This window comes from Nannospalax galili, unplaced genomic scaffold (assembly GCF_000622305.1).
Source record: "Nannospalax galili isolate Female #2095 unplaced genomic scaffold, S.galili_v1.0 scaffold735, whole genome shotgun sequence".
NCBI lineage: Eukaryota > Metazoa > Chordata > Mammalia > Rodentia > Spalacidae > Nannospalax > Nannospalax galili.
The window spans coordinates 3,767,120-3,789,460 of record NW_008337053.1 but is presented as its reverse complement, the minus strand read 5'-3'; the positions used below and the strand labels follow the sequence as shown (position 1 = coordinate 3,789,460).

General features: G+C 44.1%; 1 protein-coding gene across 3 annotated transcripts in view; it reads right to left on the bottom strand.

Annotated features, from left to right (window-relative positions):
• Spock1 (SPARC (osteonectin), cwcv and kazal like domains proteoglycan 1) overlaps window positions 1–22,341 on the bottom strand; it is a 562,385-nt gene that overhangs the window by 75,653 nt on the left and 464,391 nt on the right. For all 3 annotated transcript variants that reach the window (XM_008831820.2, XM_008831819.2, XM_008831818.3), the window contains one exon: window positions 16,865–16,979. In XM_008831820.2, the coding sequence (XP_008830042.1) occupies window positions 16,865–16,979 (115 nt within the window). The remainder of the gene's footprint in view (window positions 1–16,864; window positions 16,980–22,341) is intronic.

Sequence of the window (22,341 nt, the reverse complement as noted above, 5' to 3'; positions counted from 1 at the left end):
CACGGGAGCTAAGAAAATGGATAAAAGGGGTAAAGGGGAAGGAGGAGTTCAAGAGAAGGGGAGCAACAGGTGTTATCAAGGAGGAAATGGAGAAAACACGGAGTACTTTAAATGGGGAGAGAGGAGGAAGGCTATTCAAGAGTAGAGAGAGGAGTGATAAATAATGCTTAAGTAGTATGAAAAACCAGAGGGAAATGTAATAGGTCAAAAGCCCACTGAAAGATACACATCACTTATGAGAAATACACATATCTATGCATGTGTAGAGGCACATATATAGCTGAAGGCTATTTAACAACAAACCACAATGCCAGGCAAGAGAAGCTCCCTTTGAGTTATTGATCAGGGTAGTCCAAGAGACTCTCAAAATAACTTAGACTATTGTCACAGCACTTGATGTCTCCCCAGAACATGAAGGTAAGATGCTATTGTTGAGGACAGGACATACTTCAGACATAAGACTTGGAGCAATCAAGCTGGAACTGACCTGGAAGCCTCCTCCCTGAAGACTAACTCTCAAGGTATCAGAAGTACTAGGCAAACTGCCAAGGGAGAAAACCAATCAATGATTGTATCCAGCTGTAAAGACTACAAACCACAACAATGATGGGATGAGCAAATAATCTCTCTTGGTCAGTAGTGGCACTTCCACCTTGGGGGTAATCAACAGCTGTCTAATTGGATGTAAGACCCGCTTAATGGGAGCAAACTCATGTGTGGTGCTGTGGAGACTGACAAATTCACATGACTGGCGTGGTCATGTATCCTAGAGAAAAATCTGCTTTTGTCACATCTCCAGACTGCCACAATTTCTTACTATATTCTAAATACGTATCCATATATTTAGACACAAGTTTACCTCTCACCACTCCTCAAAGCAGCTTCTTTTTGCAACAGATAGAGACGATTATAAACTTCTACAGCTGATAAGATGCAGAAAATAGGTGTCTGTGAGATGCCCTTATATCTAAGGCTCAGGGAACGTAGCAGAACAGGGGGAAGAAAGAATACTAACGCATCTCTCAGATCTCACCAGTGAAGCTCATTCATGCAACAAATGGTGACTAACCCAGAAAGCTACAAATGGTCTAAGTGCAAAGAATAAGAGACTATAGAGTGCTTATCCCCCAATAGGACACCTAAATCAAACCTCTGCTACCCAAGTCTCAAGGACCATTGTAGAAGAGGAGGCAGAGAGATTGTAAGAGCCAGAGGTGGTGGATGACCCCAGGAAATGGATTTGTCCAGACAACTGATCAGTTACTCATATGAATTCACAACACTGATAACAGCATGCACAAGGCCCATGCAAGCTCAAGCCAGACAAAATCTCAACAGAGAAATGGGGAACTGGGTAAGAAGCTCCAACCTTAGCTGAGATACTATTGGCAACTGATAACTACAAGAAGATGGAAGAGTCAGTTTTCTTTTAGGATGTGATGCTAGATAGGTCAACCAGTTCCTGTAGATGGACCCTCACTGAAGGACAATTTGGGGACACAAATTTGACTCAATAGGCATTCATATATATGACAGAGTATATGAAATCCAGTGGGAGGGCTCTAAGACAGGTGCAGAGATGGAGGGCATGTAAATATGAAAATATATTGTATGAAATTCACAAAAATTCAATTAAAAAAGAAATTAACCATCACAGCTTATTCTTGAACTTCAAATAAATGGAATCCTATAACCGTAATAAAGAACTTTTCCTCAGAAGATTTGCTATAGTTCTACTGGGAACCTGGAAAGCAGGGTTTGCACTTTAGATCCTCAGGTCCTCTGTCTCCATATTTCCATGGCTCTACCTTACACAATTCTTCCATTCTGAAGCTCCTTCTTTTAGCTCTTTCTAGGCCTTGAAATGATAATCATAAGTAGAATACCTGCCTTCTCTTGCTGTAAAACGCTCATCAAGCAGAAGGGCCATTGAAGGCTACCTTTTGTGACTATGCAAAGAACCACACCCTCATGGTTTCCATGTTTCTCTCAGACCCTTCTCCTTGTTCTCTAGAGACTGGAAAAGTGTAGGTAGCTATTTGGTGTTTATTTTGCCTGCAGTCCCATTGGTACTGAATATCTACTGTTGTATATTCAAGGAACCAGTGAGTCTGGGCTTTATCTGGCATTGTATATACTCCTTAAGTGAAATAAGCAAAATGGCAAATAATCAAAGACTGCCTCCTTCATGTCTAATTGTCACTTTGGGTTTTGCAAGAGAGAAACATTATGATTGTGTTGATGACAACACACAGGCAGAGGAAGGTGACATCACACTGATGATGATGCTCAAGCAGAGGATGTCACACCGATGGTGATGGCACACAGGCAGAGGAGGTGGATGCTGTTTCTGCTGCTCATGATGATATTCACAGGTAAAGGAGAGCTCCTCTGAGTCTCATCTGCCAAGCTTGGGGCCAACACCTTCCTTTGTCCCCCATTCTATCAAAGACCCAGCTTCTACTTCTACTTCTGGAATCTAGAAAGGAGGGCAACACTTACTAAGCAGCCACTTGGTGGGGTAGCAGCCACATGCATTCTTGTGATTATATTTCAATGTATTTCATATTGTGCAATGCTATCTTTTTCATAGTAACAGATAGCTGAGCAACAGCAGTTGACTTCAGGACAGATTACAAATGAATTTTTATCTTGAAGGAGCTAGGTCAGAAAGTTGTGACTATCAGAAAAGCACAGTATGGTGTGGAACAATGCGCTCATGCCAGTGTTTTGATGAGTTTCAGAGAGCTAAGCATACATGCTGAAAGACAGAGGAGAAAATAGGGACGATATGAAGTCTCTCACCTTGGAAAAATCCTATCCGTGAGGACTGTGATGTTAGAAATGTCCAGGGCCAGCTGGGGCTACAGGGAGACCCCCCAAAAAAAAAAAAAAAAAAAAAAAAAAAAAAAAGTAGCTTAATATTCACAAATGTGCATGTTGTTCACATGTGGCCATGCATATTGTGGCCTGTGGATGCTTTTTCACTCTCCAAAGGAAGCCTGACTTTCATGGACACTTGACATAGGTTAAGAACATGGGCCAATGTGAGGGTAAGAGCACAAGTTCCAAAAACGACTTAAGTTCATGTTCTGGTTTATTATCTATCCAATTTTTATTTTTCACTAGCAATAGAAAAAAACCTCATTTGTGAGAATTGAGCAGCCATACAAAGTACATAACATGGTTCATGTATTAAGCACATAATATAGCTTATTTGTGTCACAATAAAACCTCTTAAAAATGATTCTAAACAGTGGAAATGATGGTACATATATACGAAGAGGGACAATTTTTTAAAGAGACAGAGCAAGTTCATCGAACACCTGATTTATTGAGAATCTAGGCAAAATACCTTCAGGTGAATTCTGTTTTGTTTAGGAAAGACAGACAATAAACCGGACAGGTAAGAAAACAAATCTATTAGAAGGTTATATGGAGAAAAATAAAGTGGGAAAGGGGCAGGGTGAACTGGGAAAGGATCCCTAAGAAAGTGACGTCTGGACAGGTGGAAAGAGACAGAAGGAGACATGGGGCTCTCTGGTAAAGGCAGGGCTGAGGGGACAGTGATGTGTTGCACATATCTGAAGGCCACATGAAAACCTATTTGCCAGCAACTGAGTGAGCAAGGGCGTCAGGAGAAGACATGGACAGAGACCTGTTCATGTAGGGCTGTGTCTGTTGCCCAGAAGTCTTTAGCTTTTCACTTAACCTGAACAAGATGAGAACTCATTGGAGTGTCTTGAACAGCAATAGCTTGAAGTCACTCACACTTTACACAATTAACTAGACTACTATGTTCAAAGGAAAACATAGGACCCAGGAGACTAATTAGGAAGCTATTAAAATAAAGCACAAGGATAACTTAAACTCCTAGCGGGGTCATAGTGGAGGAGGTGGGGAGTGGATATATTTGAAAATATATTTGGAATTTGAGCCAATGTGATTTGAGAATGGTTATAAGTGGTAAGTGAGAAAAAGAAGAGTTTCTATAACCAGGGGAAAAAAGCTTCTGTGACGTAAGATGGCATGTCCTACAGGAGAAAGGAGCAGAGATGGGAGGGAGGCTGGGGTTTGCTTTGGGACATGTTATGCCTGGTGTGTTCATGGGCATCTAAGTGTAAATGCTGAGTGACCAGTGCATTTTTTAAATCTGAATTTCAAGGTAACAACAAAGACAGAATGACTGTGGCTGACTGGTAGGTATGTAGGGGTGTGTGTGTGTTCACACACAAAGAGACAAATGTATACATTTGGGTATATATAAGAAAACATCTTGGGCTAGAGAGTTGGTTCAGTGGTTAAGAGCACTGGTTACTCTTATAGAGGACCTGAGTTCAGTTCCCAGCATCCACATGGTGGCTAACAACTGTCTATAACTCCAGCTCCTTCTAGGTAATCTGACTCCCTCTTATGGTCTCTGTGAGCATTGCACACATGGATATGCTTACATACCTGCAAGCAAAATATACATGCACATAAAATAAAAATAAATAAAATATTTTTAAAATTTCAAAGAACACATCTATGGTATCCAAAAGTCAGGATACAAAACATTCCAATTTGGTGTGATGAAAACTTAAAAAACAGTGAATATGTGTGTGTGTGCATATATATAATTTAAGGCATATGAAAATGGCGAGCACTTTATAATATTTAGATTTTATATAAGATGTGTTTTATATGCAGGAGTACCAGAGGTGTCAAGAGGTGAGGTCAAAGGAGGGAGCAGAAGACAGGCCACAGGAGGCCTTCCAGGCCTGAATAAGGATTTGGGATCTTAGAGGAAGCTGTTAGAGACTTTAAAGCCAATGTGTAACACGATATGATTTATTAATTTTTAATTGCAATCCTGGGGGTGGAACCTAAACCTTAACATTCTACACAAGCACTCTACCACTAAACTATGCTCCTAGGTTCACCTGATTTATGTTTGTTTGTTTATTGAGACAGGGTCTCCCTATGTTGAATAGGCTGGCCTCAAACTCATAGAGATCTACCTGCCTCTGCTTCCAGAGTGCTAGGATTAAAGGCATTGACCACCACCGTGGTGTGTGTGTGTGTGTGTGTGTGTGTGTATGTGTGTCTATGTGCACATGAGAGCAGGTGCACATAGAAGCCATAAAAAGGTGCTGGATTCTGTGAAGTTGAAGTTATAGGCATTTGTGAGTTTCAGAGATGGGTACTAGGAACTAAACTCTGGACCTCTGGAAGAACAGGACGCACTCTTAACCACTGAGCCATCTCTCCAGCCCTAGTGTGTAATTTGTAAAGAGTAGCTGAGGTGAGCAGTTTGCGCACAGCATCACAGTCCCTAATTCCAAACATCCACCTCCTTCCCCTCTGAACTCCAGTTATCACTCCAACCGTGCCTCAGTTTACTCCTTTCTCTTTTCACCTTCGGCTTTCTCCAAACAGAAGAACCTGGGTCTACCTTCCCAGAGCCGCTCCACAGAATGGTAGAAGAGCCAGAGACCAAAGTCAGCACTTGACTCAGTCCTGATGATGGAATGGAAATTCCTCAGGCAGTTGTAAATGTAATCCCTTTCTTTTTTCAGGCCACAGCATTTAGAATAACAGGTCCTTAAAAATTCAACATTTCTTTGTATGTTTAATTTCTGACTGTAGTGTAGTACTGAATACTAAGAAATTTGACCTGAATGGTCATGGAAAGGTTACTATAAGCTGCTTTTAAATCACAGGTTTGCAAACCTGGAGCCTTCGCCCCATACACCACAAGCATTAAAAGTAATCATTCTCTCCTGGATGCAAAGACAATTTCCATGTTTCTAGAAGCCATGATAACAGGATTCTTTTAGGATTTTCCCACTGATTTGTTACATCTAGAAAGAACTCTCAACTGTTTCTTTTGCATTGCCTCCTGTTCCCATTTAAACACATTTCCCCAAATCCACTTGTGATACTTAATGGAATTAGACAACCGTCTGTCAACCCAAGACTTTTTGCCCCTAAAATACAGCCCTCAGGTGGAAAACATTATTTGAGAAAAGAAAATCGCTGCGGACAATTTTTCTACTGTTCCAAATAGCTCAGCTGGAGGGAAGTTGTTATCTCCTCCTCAGTGTGCCCTGCTGGGAAGAGCAGCCTCTCTCCTGCCTTCCTGAGCCCAATGTGCTCCCATCTTGCGCCCATCTCCAACACATGTCAGGCCAGTGGTGGGTACCCTTCTAGCCTTCTCCAGTGTCTTGGTTACTTTTTATTGCTGTGATTTAAAATACTGACCAAATCCAACTTGGGGAAGAAAGGGTTTATTTGATTTCAAACACAGACTATCATCAAGGGAAGCCAAGGCAGGAACTCAGTGCAGGAACCTGGAGCACAGACCATGGAGGAATGCTGCTTACTGGCTTACTCCTCTGACCTGTGCTCAGCTTGCTTTCTTATACAATACAGGGCACCTGCCCAGAGGTGACACCACCCACAGTGGTCTGGGCCCTCCAATGTCACTCAAAAATCAAGAAAATACCTGACTGACATGGCCACAGGCCAATCCAATGGGGACAGTTCTTCAACTGAGAGTCCTTCCACCCAGGTGTGTCAAGCTGACAACTACAGTTATCCAGCACATTCAGTTCGCATTTCTCAGGATGTCCAAATCCATATCTGCTCTCCAAAACCCAAGCTGTGCCTCTAGGAGGTGACACTGCTCTTTGTGAACTTCTTGGATATATGAGGCCCAGAGCAAGCTGCTAAGCTCAGGCTGAGAGGGAAGGTTTGACTCAGAGAGGGAGGGTGGTGTGGGCTGGGAAGGCTCTGATTTGGAAGGGGAGATTCATTGGCTGTCTGAAAAATGTACTTTAGAGCCTTTCATTTTAACAGACTTCTATTTTCCTCTTTGATTTTCCTCTGCTGTAAAAAATCATGAAACCACCACAGTGGACTTTCCCTAAGACCCCTGCTGAGGCCTGAAGAAGGGCAGCAGCAATACCCTTGAGCTAAGAAGTGATGCTCAGTCTAAGAGGTGACTGGCCTAGCTGTTAGTCCTGGCACACCAAGAAAGCCCAGGAGAGATTATTCCAAAAGAATGTATAAGACTTAGGCTTACTACATAGATTTCCAGACCCTCCTCCCTCTTTTCTTCCTTATGACTGGAATCAAACCCTGGGCCTTATACATACCAAGCAGGTGAACCACTACTGAGCTACATGCCCTGCTTCTCAATTCTTTCTTTGAGGCTGGACTGGTTTTATAAGATCAGAGTGGTAGTTTGCCCAAGGTCATGAGGTAATTGAAAAGTATAATAGGAAATAGTCAGAGCTATTAAAGGATGACCCTAAACCCATCACTCTCCAGCAGTCACATCAAAGGAAAGATGCCAGATAAATTAAAAGACCAAAATCTCAACCATTATTTTTGACTTCAAAACAATGCTGTTGAAATTTAGAGACACAAGAACCTTCTGCTTTACAAGAGTTAGGGATATCTTACCTCAAAAAGACCAAACCCAGAAGAACCAGAAGACCGTACTCTTAGAAGAATAGAGAGCAAGTAAACAGGTCCTCATACCCTTTGTGCATTTATAACCAATACCCATCAATGTTGGAGATTCTGGAAAGAAGAAGAATAGGCAGAGTCCATTCAGATCCTAAGAAAGATGTTCTTCACCCTGTTCTGCTAATCTTGTTCTTGTCCATGACGTCTAAGGAAAAGATCAGCCTTTCCTTGATCAAATTTGTTCAGGTCAAACATTATTAATGCAAATGTTTCACTTGAACACTCCTGTGATGGCTAATCCTGGGTATCAACTTGACTGGATCTGGGATTACCTGAAATGAGAGAGATCTTAATTGGCTCATCTGAAGCTGGAAGACACACCCTAAATGTGGGTGTTACCTTCTGATGGCAGCTCTTATAAAAGGCCAAGGCAGAGGAGAACACCTGGCTTCTTGCTTCTTGCCTTCTCTCTCGCTGGTGAGTTCATCTTGCTGCTGTAGACTGAAGACTAGCTGATATTTTGGAATTCCCAGCCCCAGATTGGGACTACTGAGACATCCAGCCTCGTGGACTGAGCGACTACAGATTCTCAGCCTCTCCAGTGTGGTGCAGCCATTGTTGGACTACTCGGACTCTAACCTGTGAGATAAGCTGATAAATCTCTATACATATATATTCATCCTACCAGTTCTCTTCCTTTAGAGAATGCTGACTAATACGGATTGTGGTACCAGGAGTGGTTCTAGAGAAACAGAACTGAAAGGATGAATTTCTTTAATGGGCTTGTTGGTATTTGGAGCAGGCTCTCCAATTCAGAGTCTTCAGGTAGCATGGAGAGCACTGAAAGTCCATGGTGTAGACTATTTGAAACAATTATGGAGATAGGCGCATCTGAATCTTCTAACTCACCTCTTGTGAAGAGCAAGAAATTTAGTGACTCTATACATAAAACATTTGACAATTTGTGGAAAAATAAGAAAAATAATGACGCTGGCTGGTTACTTCTAGCATCTGTGGATAAAGTGATGAAGATAAACAATGAGCTTAATGATAAAACTGACAAGCTCCAGATTTGAATCAACAGTTTAAAAGTTTCCAAGTGTGCCCTGGAAGAGAATCTTCTCTCGAGCAGCCAGACAGCTAAAGCTATAGAAAATCAAGCTGGAGCCCTTATTATATGTTTGGCTGACCTACAATGCAAATTTAATTCCCAGCCTCAAAGGGTGTCAGCAGTAAAGGTGAGGGCATTGGTAGGGAAAGATTAGAATCCTGACACGTGGGATGGAGACCTGTGGGAGAACCCTGAGGCGGCTGAGGGTTTTGAATCCTCAGACTCTGAGGAATTTGATTCACCTGATGAATTAATCTCCCCACTCTCAGCACACCCACCCTCCCCACCCTTGCCTGAGGAAGCTAATCCCATTCAAAAAGACAAAGCTGATGTCCCTCAGGGCCCAGTTATTGTTGCCTCTAGACCTATAACCAGACTCAAAGCTAAGCAGGCCCCTAGAGGAGAGATAGAAAGTGTGGTCCATGAGGAGGTGGACTACACCACTAAAGAACTTAGTGAATATGCTAATTCATTCAAGCAGAAGTCTAATGAATATGCCTGGGAATGGATTTTAAGGGTACGGGATAATGGTGGAAGGAACATAAAATTGGATCAGGCTGAGTTTATTGACATGGGCCCCCTGACTGGAGATTCTAGGTTTAATATGGAAGCTCATGCAGTTAAAAAGGGTGTTAAAAGTTTATTTGATTGGTTGGCTGAGGTATTTACCAAAAGATGGCCTACTGACAGAGAGCTGGAAATACCTGATATCCCTTGGCTTAGTGTTGATGAAGGGATTGTAAGACTCAGGCAAATTGGTATGCTCGAGTGGATTCGTAGTGCAACATCAAATCCTCCACAATGGGAGGGCCCAGAGGACATGCCTTTTTCTGATTTTATAAGATGGAAAGTACTGAGAGAGACCCCAGAACGTTTGAAGAGCTTTGTTTTTGCTCTTTTCCTTATGCCGAATCTTACAGTTGGAGATGCTGCTGCTCAATTGCATAAATTAAATGTAAATATTATAGGTGTAACAGGACCTCGGAGTAGGGGTCAGGTGGCAGCAGTGAATTACCAAAGACAAGGTGAGCGTACTTATCGTAATGGGCGGCAAAGGCAAAACAATACCTACAATGGCATCACCCGAATGGACCTGTGGTACTGGCTAATCAATCATAGTGTTTCCAGGGACCACATACATAAGAAGCCTACTAAGTTTTTATTTGATCTGTATAAGCAGAAAAGCTCTAGGACGAATGAAAGGAAGTCAGTATTGGATCGTAGCAATAGAGAATCTCGCTCAGTCAACCAATTTCCAGACTTGAGACAGGTAACAGACCCAGAACCCCTTGAATGAAGGGAAGTCCTGTGTCCTTGAGGAGGGACCTTGTCACATACCAAAGAGTTATGCTGTTCGCCTCTCACCCATCCTTCCCCAGAGGGACCTGCGGCCTTTTACTAGAGTAACTGTACATTGGCGGAAAGGAAATATTCGGACTTTCCACGGCCTATTGGATATTGTTTCTAAGTTGACACTGATTCCAGGAGACCCTAAAAAGCATTGTGGCCCTCCAGTTAAAATAGGGGCTCATGGAGGTCAGGAGATAAATGGAGATTTGGCTGAAGTCTGACTGACAGTATATCCAGTGGGTCCCCGAACTCATCCTGTGGTTATTTCCCCAGTACCAGAATGTATAATTGGGATAGATATACTTAGGAATTGGCAGAATCCCCACATTGGTTCCCTGACCTGTGGAGTGAGGGCTATTATGGGTGGAAAGGCCAAATGGAAACCACTAGAATTACCTCTGCCAGGGAAAATAGTGAACCAAAAACAGTATCGCATCCCTGGAGGGATTGCAGAAATTAGTGCTACTATCAAGGATTTGGAAGATGCAGGGATGGTGATTCCCACCACATCTCCCTTTAACCCTATCTGGCCTATGCAGAAGACAGATAGGTCATGGAGAATGACAGTTAACTATCAAAAACTTAAGTAGTGACTCCAACTGCAGCTGCTGTACCAGATGTGGTTTCCTTACTCGAGCAGATTAATATATTCCCTGGTACCTGGTATGCAGCTATTGATTTGGCAAATGCTTTCTTCATGATACTGGTTCATAAGGCCCACCAGAAGCAATTTGATTTCGGCTGACAAGGCCAACACACTACCTTTACTGTCCTGCCTCAAGGGTATATTAACTCTCCAGCATTGTGCCATAACTTGGTTCGAAGGGATGTTGATCGCCTGACTCTTCCACAAAATATCACACTGGTCCACTATATTGATGATGTTTTGCTTATTGGATCCAGTGATCAGGAGGTAGCAAACAGTCTGGACTTGTTGGTAAAGCATATTCGCATGAGAGGATGGGAGATAAATCCAACCAAAATTCAAGGGCTTTCTACGTCAGTGAAATTTCTAGGAGTTCAGTGGTGTGGAGCATGCAGAGATATTCCTTCTAAGGTGAAGAATAAGTTGTTGCACTTGGCCCCTCCCTCCACCAAGAAAGAAGCACAACACTTAGTGGGCCTGTTTGGATTCTGGAGGCAGCAAATTCCTCATCTGGGTGTCTTACTACGAACCATTTATCAAGTGACTAGGAAGGCAGCTACCTTTGAGTGGGGCCTGGAACAGGAAAGTGCCCTTCAACAGGTCCAGACTGCTGTACAAGCTGCTCTGCCCTTTGAGCCACATGATCCAGCAGACCTGATGGTGCTTGAGGTATCAGTGGCAGAATAGAGATGCTGTTTGGAGTCTCTGGCAGGCCCCCATAGGGGAATCACAGTGGAGGCCATTGGGATTTTGGAGTAAGACTTTGCATTCATCTGAAGACAACTATTCTCTGATTGAGAGACAGCTCTTAGCCTGCTATTGGGCCGTAGTGGAAACTGAACGTTTGACAATGGGCCACCAAGTCGCCATGTGACTGGAGCTGCCCATCATGAGCTGGGTGTTATCTGACCCCCCAAGCCATAAAGTAAGATGTGCACAGCAACAATCCATTATCAAATGGAAGTGGTGTATATGTGATCGGGATGGAGCAGGCCCAGAAGGCACAAGAAAATTACATGAAGAAGTTGCCCAAATGCCTATGGTTCCTACTCCTGTTACGATGCCTCCTATTCTCAAGTATGCACCTATGGCTTTATGGGGTATAACCTTTGATCAGCTGACTGAGGAAGAGAAGACTGGGGCTTGGTTTACAGATGGTTCTGCACGCTATGCAGGCACCGCTCAAGAAGTGGACAGCTGCAGTATTACATCCAATTTCTGGAACAACCTTGAAGGACACTGGGGAAGGAAAGTCTTCACAGTGGGCAGAATTTCAGGCAGTGCACATGGTCATGCATTTTGCTTGAAAGGAGAAATGGCCAGAAGTGAGATTATATACTGATTCATGGGCTGTAGCCAAGGTTTGGCTGGATGGTCAGGGACTTGGAAGGAGCATGATTGGAAAATTGGTGAGAAAGACATTTGGGGAAGAAGTATGTGGATAGATCTCTCCAAATGGGCAAAGGATGTAAACATACTTGTGTCTCATGTAAATGCTCATCAAAAAGTGGCTTCAGCAGAAGATGAGTTCAATAATCAAGTAGATCAGATGACCTGCTCTGTGGACTGTCAATCTCCTTCTTCAGCTATCCCTGTCATTGCTCAATGGGCCCATGAACAAAGTGGCCATGGTGGCAGAGATGGAGGTTATGCATGGGCTCGACAGCATGGACTCCCACTGACGAAAGCTGACCTGGCTACAGCTGCTGCTGAGCGCCAGATATGCCAATAGCAGAGACCAACACTGAGCCCCTGTTATGACACTATTCCCCGTGGTGACCAGCCTGCAACCTGGTGGCAGGTTGACTATATTGGACCACTTCCATTTTGGAGGGGACAGCGTTTTGTCCTTACAGGAATAGACACTTATTCTGGTTATGGATTTGCCTTTCCTGCACGTAATGCTTCTGCCAAAACTACTATCCAGGGACTTACAGAATGCCTTATCCATCATCATGGTATTCCGCACAGCATCACTTCTGACCAGGGACCTCACTTCACAACAAAAGAAGTGCAACAGTGGGCCCATGGTCATGGAATCCACTAGTCCTACCATGTTCCCCACCATCCTGAAGCAGCTGGCTTGATAGAATGATGGAATGGCCTCTTAAAGACACAGTTACAGTGCCAATTAGGTGGCAATAGCCTGGAGGGTTGGGGCAGGGTCCTCCAGAAGGCAGTGTGTGCTTTGACTCAGCATCCAATATATGGTACAGTTTCTCCTATAGCCAGGATTCATGGGTCCAGGAATTAAGGGGTGGAAGTGGGAACGATTCTACTCACTATCACCCCAGGTGACCCACTAAGAAAATTTTTGCTTCCTGTACCCTCGACTTTGCACTCAGCTGGCTTAGATGTTTTGGTTCCAGAGGAGGGAGTGCTTCTGCCAGGAGACACACAAACACTCCATTGAACTGGAAGCTAAGACTTCCCCATGGCCACTTTGAGCTTCTGATACCCTTAAGTCAGTAGGCTAAGAAAGGAGTAATAGTATTAGGAGGGGTGATTGACCCAAAAAACCAGGGGGAAATTGGACTGGTTCTCTACAATGGAGGTAATGAAGATTATATCTGGAAGGCAGGAGATTCCTTAGGGATAAATAATTGTGGTACAGCCATTGGTGGACTGCTTGGACTCTATCCTGTGAGCTAAGCTGATAAGTCTCTATATATATATATTCATTCTACCTGTTCTGTTTCTTTGGAGAACCCTGACTAATACAACTCCCAATCCAGGCCTTGTCCTGAAAACCAAAACACCAAGAAAATGAGTAAGTCCTGCACAGAATGAGGACCATGCTTTTCCATCAACATGAAAGCCAGCTTGAGGCAAGGGCCGTGTAGATATCCTCCACACGGAACAGAAATGACTATGGGCAGATCCAGACTTGAGGTTCTGATCTCAACACCTTTCATGCCAGAAAACCACTGAAGGGTATCCTCACATTTTCTGTGTTACTGAACAGAGCCACGGGACTAGTGAATCCCGAAACATCGACAGAGGAGAAAGCATTCCATATGTTCTTAATGGATATAGAGTTCATGGTGGAGTCTCACGTAGCTTTTACTGGGCCTGGTAGAAATAAACCCTGGCTCCCCAACTAACAGAAGATGGCAAAATCTCCATGCGGTTGGGTCAATGCCTAGGAATGGCAAACTATATCAGAAACTGCCTCCCTCCAGTGCTATAGCTCACAAGCCCCCACCTCATCCTTACTTCCTACAGTATAGTGCCAACTCGGATTGAACAGAGTAAATTTGGAGGGGTACGTTGTGGGTATTTTTAGTATCAGATCACAGAGGTTCAAAAGAGAAATAATCCTGAAAATGGAGTCTCAGCAACACCACCCATAATAGCAGTGCTGCATCTCAGCCACACTTATACTTGTGAGACTATGGAATATAATTTTGCAAGAAACAAAAGTGCTACAGACTGGGTCCACAGTAATAAAGTATTTTACGGAAGCAAAGACTACCTGTAGATGTCACGGCCGCTGTATGCTGCTTCTAAAATGTGCCCTGAGGGATAACAGAAGGCGACATCACGCTCAATGCTTCCTCCTCCTTCCCTTCACCACTACAGCGCAGTTGTCAACTGACAGCTGCCCGTATCTTCACCTCTGAAGTCCCCTGACATTCATGCCTCTTCTTCATTCCAGCTGCCACAACCTCAGCCCAAGTCTCATCACCTGTTATAAACCATACTGAGAGCCACATGGAAGGAACCATCGAGTCTAAGGAGACGGTTGGCCTTCCCTTGATCAAATTTGTCCAGGTTAAACATTATTAATGTAAATGTTTCATCCACTTGCTGACCGCAGGGAATTGTAAAAGCCCTTGTTGCCTATAATATGTGACACCCCTCCAAGGAAAGAGTGATTAAATCCATAGTAAGTAGCTGAAAATTAAACCCCCTCCATTAAAATAGTCTTGAGTAAAGACTGTCAGGATGTGACTTTCTAAAAGAAAATTGCTGAGAAAAGATAAGCACATAGTACTAGAGGAATTGGTATGGCTATGTGGTGCCAGGCCGGTTGCTTTGGAATATTGTTGGCGTTATGCTTTAACGTTCTCGTGTCTGCTATGATAAGATGGACTTCTTGCTTTTCTGAACTGTCTTTCACCATGAAACAGTCTAAGCTTTTGCAAATGTCGCGAAATCCTTTTAAACGGCAATCTTGTTCTCACTGACCTTTCAGAATGCAGGAACGGCACTTTTTCTCTGAGTCTCTTTATGTTTAATAGCAATGTATTCACATAGACTCAGTAGTTATTTTATTTTCACCTGTGAATATTTTCATAATAGATAATGCAGTCAAGGCTATACCCGCAGTGTCCCACTTAAGAAAGCTTTGTATGACAAGGTGAGGGTCAGGACAGCAAAGACCATATATAGCGCAGATCACTGTGAAGAAAGTGGGTTTTCCCCAGTAAAGACTGAAAAGAAAATGCTGTTTTCTTTAACACGACTAGAGTGGGAACCTTAGCATAGCTGGTAGCCCTTGAGGAGCAATGCATTAACCTCATCTAAGGATACAATAGGCAAATCCATGGAGATGACTTTCTTGGTTTAGTTCCCTCCCCTCAGAACAGAAGAGAAAATAAAGGCAATAAACAATATGCCTAGAATAACATAGACTACTAAAACTTCCTAGGAAGACTTCAGAAATTCGTTGAATTTTCTGGACTATGGAGGTAATGAGAATGGGTTATAAGGCAGGGAGACAGGAGGCACTTGGCTTTTCAACATATTCTTTTGGATTTTAAATCCACTACCAGTCACAAAACCCCTGATCATGCACAGTTCCCTCAAACTTCCATCAAATGACCAGCCAGTGATATTCTAACTGTAAGGGAAAACTTGGGAGCTGATCTTCCTCACAGGAAGAGACAAGCCTCACCACCCTAGAACCAGCCTCCCTGAACATCCCCTCACCCACAGAAGACACACCCCAACCTTCCAGTTGGATTCTCATTCACAGGCCAGGTGTGTTTTGCTTCCTTCTAGACTCACTTCCTCAAAAAACGTTTGCTTGCCGGTCCTTTATGTCCATCTTGCAAATTTTTTACCAATGAGATCCAAAACCTAGATTAAAAGGATTTGACCTCCCCAGGTGGCCTCATTAACACCTACAACTTCAGTATCTCACAGACTTAGTTTTTTTCGCCAGAATGCAATGAGGAATTCATACACACACACACACATACACACACACACACACACACACACACACACACACACGCACACACGCACGCACGCACACACACACAGGTTTTCTATTTGGAAATCAATAATAATCTTTGTTGATTACTTGTGATCACAATGCTTCATGTTTTACATTGCTCATCCATATCCTAAGTTAAACTTCTCAAAAGGCCTGTAATATCCCTGAAGTGAAAAGATCCAAACTTAGACCTGGAATCTTCATCTATTTGCCCTAGAAGAGACAACACAGCTTATAAAAATACACATTGTTTCTGACCTTGCTCACTTTCTCTATCATAAATAACTTCTGGCTTTAGAAGACATGAATTCACATGCACTTGTACACACTGACATACATGGACATGAAGTGCTTGCCAGGGAATAGCCAGTACCAACTAAGAAAGTCCAGTGCCACAGAAGGCAAATTCAAAATCCTGCCTTGGATATCATTAAGGAAGATTCAGAAAGGGGCTGAGGCCAGTGGGGCCACATTAGTTCCTCATCGGAAAACATTGCAAGAAGCCCCAGCTATCCCAGCCTATTGAGCCCCAGAGGAGAAACAGTGGTCCCCAGGGAGCTATTCTGTTTCATCTTTCTCTTGGCTCTATGCCATGCTCCAAGCAGAATATACTAATGAAGAAATGCTTAGGGGAGAAAGCTTTCCTCTGCCATGATATCTCTGCACTCTTAGAGTTGATATTCGGGCTTGGTTAAGTTCAAAGGATTTAAGAGCAGATAGTTGGAGAAAGACCGAGATAAACTGGAGGACAGGCGGTGATCTCAGATGCTGAAAACCTGCCCCTCCCACACCACAGTCAATTTGCCACCCAAAAGAACCTGGTGTACACTGCAGTCTAACAGATTTTCAAAGACTCTCTGTTCTTCATTTCCTCTTTTAATGGTAGTAGAAGGCGAATCAGCTTATGGTTCCTAATCTAGCTGGAGCGCTTACTTGCCAAGTCAGCCCATCTCCCCTTCATGAACCTGGAAAGCTCTATTGTATGCCATGTCTCTGGCAACTGAGACAGGCCTGACCACGCAAGCTTGCTCTGACCATTTGCACCATCTTCCAGGAGCCTCCTTGGATCCCCACTCACCATTCTTTTCTGCCTTGGGTTTCGGTGGCTCAGGTTCCGGTAGACATGGACAGGGCCCATCGCAAAGGGAGCTTAGGCTTTTGCCTGTAGAACAAGCATGGAATTCCAACTTGCACTGCAAGAGAGAGAGAGGACATACCGTCAGAACACAGCCACCTTGGACCCGTGCTTAGATTCCTGGGAGGCAGCTGTGCCCTTGCTTTGAAGTCACACAGATGGAGAAGGGAGAGGTCCACCTTAGTGAAAGGTCTGGATTATAAAACACTAACTCAGAATTGGCCTCTCATGTTTTACAAAATGTGCAGGAAAACTTCCAAAACACAGTAAGAGCACTGGAAGACTTATTTTACTGAACAGTGGGCTCAACTGTCATCATTTATAACATAAGATGATTTAAATAAAATTTAGTATGTGTAGAGTTCTACATGACCCATGAATCCTTCCCAGTCCAGCTTAGAAGGTTTCTTTCCAATAGATTCTCCCACATAAGGGGCGTTCTGAGAACATTCTAAGTAACCTGCTTACATGGTCTATCTGGGGAGGAAGAGTGTGCTACTTAGCTTTCTCATCGCCATAACAGATGCTTGCATAAACACCTTGAAAGGAAGAAAGATCTGTTTGGCTCATGGCTGCTTCATCTCATCATGGTGGGGAAGCTTTGGTGGAATAGCTCCCATCATGATGGACAGGAAGCAGAGAGGGAAAGAGGGGATGCCAGAACAAGACACAAAGCACAGGCTACAAACACATCTCCCAAATGACTTACTTCCAACCACTCCTAAAGTTTCCAGAGCCACATAAAATGGTGTCACCAGACAGAGACCAAGAGTTGAACACATGAGCCCATAGGAACATCTCATATTAAAGAATTTGTAAGTTTAGATGGTACATCTGAGGTGTTCTGCCCCTTCCTCTAGGAGCAATGTTCGGTGAAAACACTTTCTGATTGGTAGAAGTTCAAAGGAAGAAGAGATATCTGCCACAAAATAAAATTCACACCTGGCACTGTTATTGGGGCCAAGAACCTGGGGTTAGGTAGGTCATAGACACTAGTGGAGAATCTACAACTTTTATTCTGCTAAACGGATATAGCATAAATGAACTCCTAATGCCCACAGATTAGTTTAATCTCTCAGGCCTCATCGGAGAAGCCTCTTTTGGCAGTAGATGGGCAGTTAACACTAAGACAAAAACTGGTCAAGGTGCAAGAGAAAAGACTGCAGAGTGTTTAGCACTAAATGGAACAAGTTTCTCATGGCCCTCACCTCAAGGCTCAAGGCTCAAGGCTCTTCAAGGAAGAGGGAGTGGAAAGGTTGTTAAGAGCTGGGGGTGGTCGATGAATACAAGGAAACGGTATTTTCTGAACACAGCAGGGAAGTTGCACGTGTGAATTCACGGTACTTGTGACAGCATGCACAAGATCTGGTAAGCTCAAGCAGACAAAACCTCAGCATGGGTGAGCAGGTGGGCACGAAGTCCTGTCCCTAGCTGAGGCGCTATTAGCAACTGACACCTATTGGGAACATGTTCCAGGGGATCCACCCACACCCAAGAGTATTTGGGCAGCACAAATTGGACTGAACGTACTTTTAAAACATGCAGGACACAAAGTTGGGTGGTAGGCAAGTGGGGGTGGATCTGAGAGGAGATGGGGGAGGAGCAGTGAAGAGGATCAAAATACATTGCATGAAATTCTCAGAATTAATAATGGTACTTTTCAAAAAACCTTTTGCTTTCCCTTCCCAGAACCTAAGCTTATGTTGGCTTTTTGCTGACTAGAGAACCCCTGTGACTATAACTAGCCTGTGATTTAGTGGAAATGTCTACCTAATTCTGGGATTCAATATTAGAAGCCCATAAGCTATAACCTCCTGTCACCTTTTATCAGCAACAATAGTAGTATTTTGGTCCCTTACTTCTAGCTGTTTATATTTAAGTTTCAACAGACTCAGAACACTAGCAGGAGAGAGAGGAGGTATTTACAGGTGTAATAGACCACAACAGTTACTAGCATTTTTATTATTCCTATATTATGGAAGAAGAAATTGAGACTCTGAGAGGTTAAATAACTCATGAAAGACCTTAACACTGAGTCAAATGCATGACTGACTTCAGCGGTAAGTCCTTAAGGGTCCTAGGATACCTTGTGTCACATGGATGAGGCATCAGTGCCTGGCACTCTGTACCTACTGTGTGGCTAATTCTCTACCTTTGCTTTTGGCTCAGATGTATTATCTGAATCTCTTCCATTTTTCCTGTCAAGTTCTCAGGATCAAGGCCTGCATATAATCAGTCTTCTGCAAAGGCCCATGGCCTGGGTGCCTGGTAGAGGTTCAAAGGAAGAAGAGATATCCGAAATTTACTAAGCACCCACTGTGCATGCTGCTCTTATCAGGTGCCACGGGGAATCATTTAAGAGAAAGAGGACTTATAGTCCTTGCCCTTGGAAAACACAAATGCATACTTAAAAAGAAAGGCTGCCAACATATGTGAAGCAGCACGCATGCGTGCAGGTGAATACCGGCTCCCTGTATGAGGATGGGCTATTCAGTCCACACCAATTACAAACCCACGATGAATGTTGTAAAGCTGACTCTAAATGCACAGCAATCGCACAGTGGTATAACTCCAGCTGTCACCTATCCAAGGGACAGTGGCTCCCGAGACGCAAAGCTTCCTTCTGTACATGACTGTGAATTGTCTAGCATGTGCCCAGTGTGAATGCAAGAGCTATGGGGCTTTATGCAAAGAAGCTAGGGCCAGGCAGGAAACATCAACTCTTCCAACTTTGAAGTGAAACAGAGCCTGTTTGTTTAAAGCCCGGTAGACATGATACTCAGCAAGCTAGGTCATCTGAGTACGGAGGGCCTGAGACCAGAAAGACCCACAGGTGTGTGAGATGTCTACAGATAGCTGGGATGAACTGAGGAAGGCCAAAAGTGCTAGTGTGAAAAGTTTCTCCTCAAATAGCACAGCACCTGCATCCATTTGAGGACTAGGGTGAAGATCACTGTGACTAGTCCGGTACCCCCTTCTCCTCTTCATCTTTCTTGTCTTCCTCCTCCCCCTTCCTCCCTCACTTCTGGTTGGCTCTCTAGAATAAGGCTCAGTTTCAGACAGGTAGTTTTAAAATTAGTTTTTCAGAGAGTTTCAGGAACCGGAGATCCTGGGAGCTGGAAACTGCTTTCTCCTGGTTGCCAAAGGAAGGCCCCTCAGAGGTAATTGTTTAGCTCTTGGGCCACAGGGGCCGGGCCACCGGTGTATCCAGGAGGTAGTAGCAAACACCCCACTGCACCACACTCCTGAGTAGTTCTCTCGCCAGGGGCTGGGCCTGAGGGTGGCCACTGAGCCATGAACCCATGTCACCCAAGTGACAAACCAAGGAGGAGGAGGGCTGATCACCTCACACAAGCTAGAAAGGACTTGGCGAGTAAGAAGGAAAATGACTGAAGAGCCAAGGTGGCAGTGGTGGCAGCTCTTGGCAAAATGCAACTCTTAACATGTCTCATCACTGGCTCCCCCTAGGCGGGGAGGAAGACATAAAGGCTGCCGATTAATTAAAAAAAATAAAATAAAAGTCAGAACCTTGTTCATGAAAAATAAACAACAAAGACCGACATGATGCATGTCTCCTTGAGCAAAAATGAAAGGTGTTTTTCTTCAATATTGATGTCCCTCTAGTGAGAAATTCAAGCCAGTAAGTAACTAAGTAACTATAGCATCCATTTGCTGCATAGAAGCCAAAATGCTGTATCTTAAACACAAGCATAATTGTGTGGACAGAGCGATGGAGACAGGAAAAGAGTAGGATGGTTGTAATTAAAATTTGTGACTCTTCTCATGACCTGGAACTGTGAGTGCCTCCCATTAACTTGAAGCTAGGGTCGCTTCCTGTGAACCTGGAGCCATGATCCTTTGCCTTCAGTCTGGAGCTATGCTCCCCTCCTATGAACTTGATGCTGTGGTCCCCTCCTGTGAGCTGGAGTTGTGATCTCTCCTGTAAACCTCGATCTCTGGTCCCTTCCTGAGGGCTGGAGCTATGGCTCCTCCTGTGAGAGGGAGCTATGGTTATCTCTCCCAAGTCTGGAGCTGTGGTCCCCTTCTGTCAATTAGAACTGTGATCCCATTCCATGAACCTGGATCTGTCACCCCTTCCTATGTGCTGGAACTATGGTCCCCTCCTGGGGAGTTGTAGTCACTTCCCATGAACTGGAACTGTGGACCCTCCTGTGAACCTCAAGCTATAGTCCCTCCTGTGAATCTGGAGCTATGGCTCTGTCCTGTGAGCTGGACTTGTGCTCCCCTCCTATAAGTTCGAGCTATGGTTCTCCTCCTGTCTTGTGAGCTGAAGCTGTGGTGGTCCCCTCCTGTGAAATGGAGCTGTGGTCCTGCCCTGGGTGCTAGCGCTGTGGTCCACTCCCATGAGCCAGAGTTGTGATCTGGTCCTCTGAGCCAAAGCTGTGGTTCCCTCTTGTGAGCTGGAGCTGTGGTCCCTTCCCTTGAGCCTGGAGCTGTGATTCCCTCTTGTGAGCTGGAGTTGGAGCAATGGTCTCCTCCTGAGCAGAGCTGCCATTCCCTCCTTTGAAGATGGAGCTGTGGTCCTCTTACATGAATCTGAAGTTTTGCTCCCTCCCCTACTGTAAGTCATGGCTCCACATCCCTCTGGTGGTAGACTGATGGTGGAGCAGATTGGAGGATGGAAGAGACTTCCCAGAGATGGGCAGCAGTTTCAGCCTTCTCTGAGTGGCTTCATACCCCGTGGCCCCCTCCCCTGAGGTCCCAGGCTGTGCACAGCCCTGACTTTGAATCTTATGCTGGGGACAGGGGAGGTCTCTGCCATTTGCAGATTCTGGTCTTGGGAAGGCTGATTCTCTAGAACTGGCCTCCCACCTCCCCTAAGGTCCAGCTGTAGTCTTCACTCCACATGTTTCAGCCTTCTCTGAGTGGCTTCATACCCCGTGGCCCCCTCCCCTGAGGTCCCAGGCTGTGCACAGCCCTGACTTTGAATCTTATGCTGGGGACAGGGGAGGTCTCTGCCATTTGCAGATTCTGGTCTTGGGAAGGCTGATTCTCTAGAACTGGCCTCCCACCTCCCCTAAGGTCCAGCTGTAGTCTTCACTCCACATGTGGTCCTAGGTATCCAGGCCTTGATGTTGGACCTCTCTCATTCCCAGGCACCAAGAGGTTTTCCATTATTTTTCTATTAGTCTTCTGCAGCCCCAGTGTGCCTTCACCTGTGTCCTACTTGAACATACAGAGATAAAAAGTCAGTCTGGGAAGTTAAAAAATAAAGAAGGAAATAGAAAGCACTGTAATAACTAAACTAATACAATCTTCAAACTATAAACATGTAATTATATCATAGAATATAAATTCAAAATTCTTTATTTCTACTATAATTTTAAAATATTGTTTACGACAAAACTGTACAACCAAGCTTCAATAATAATTTGAAATTTACCACTCTTCCTATAATG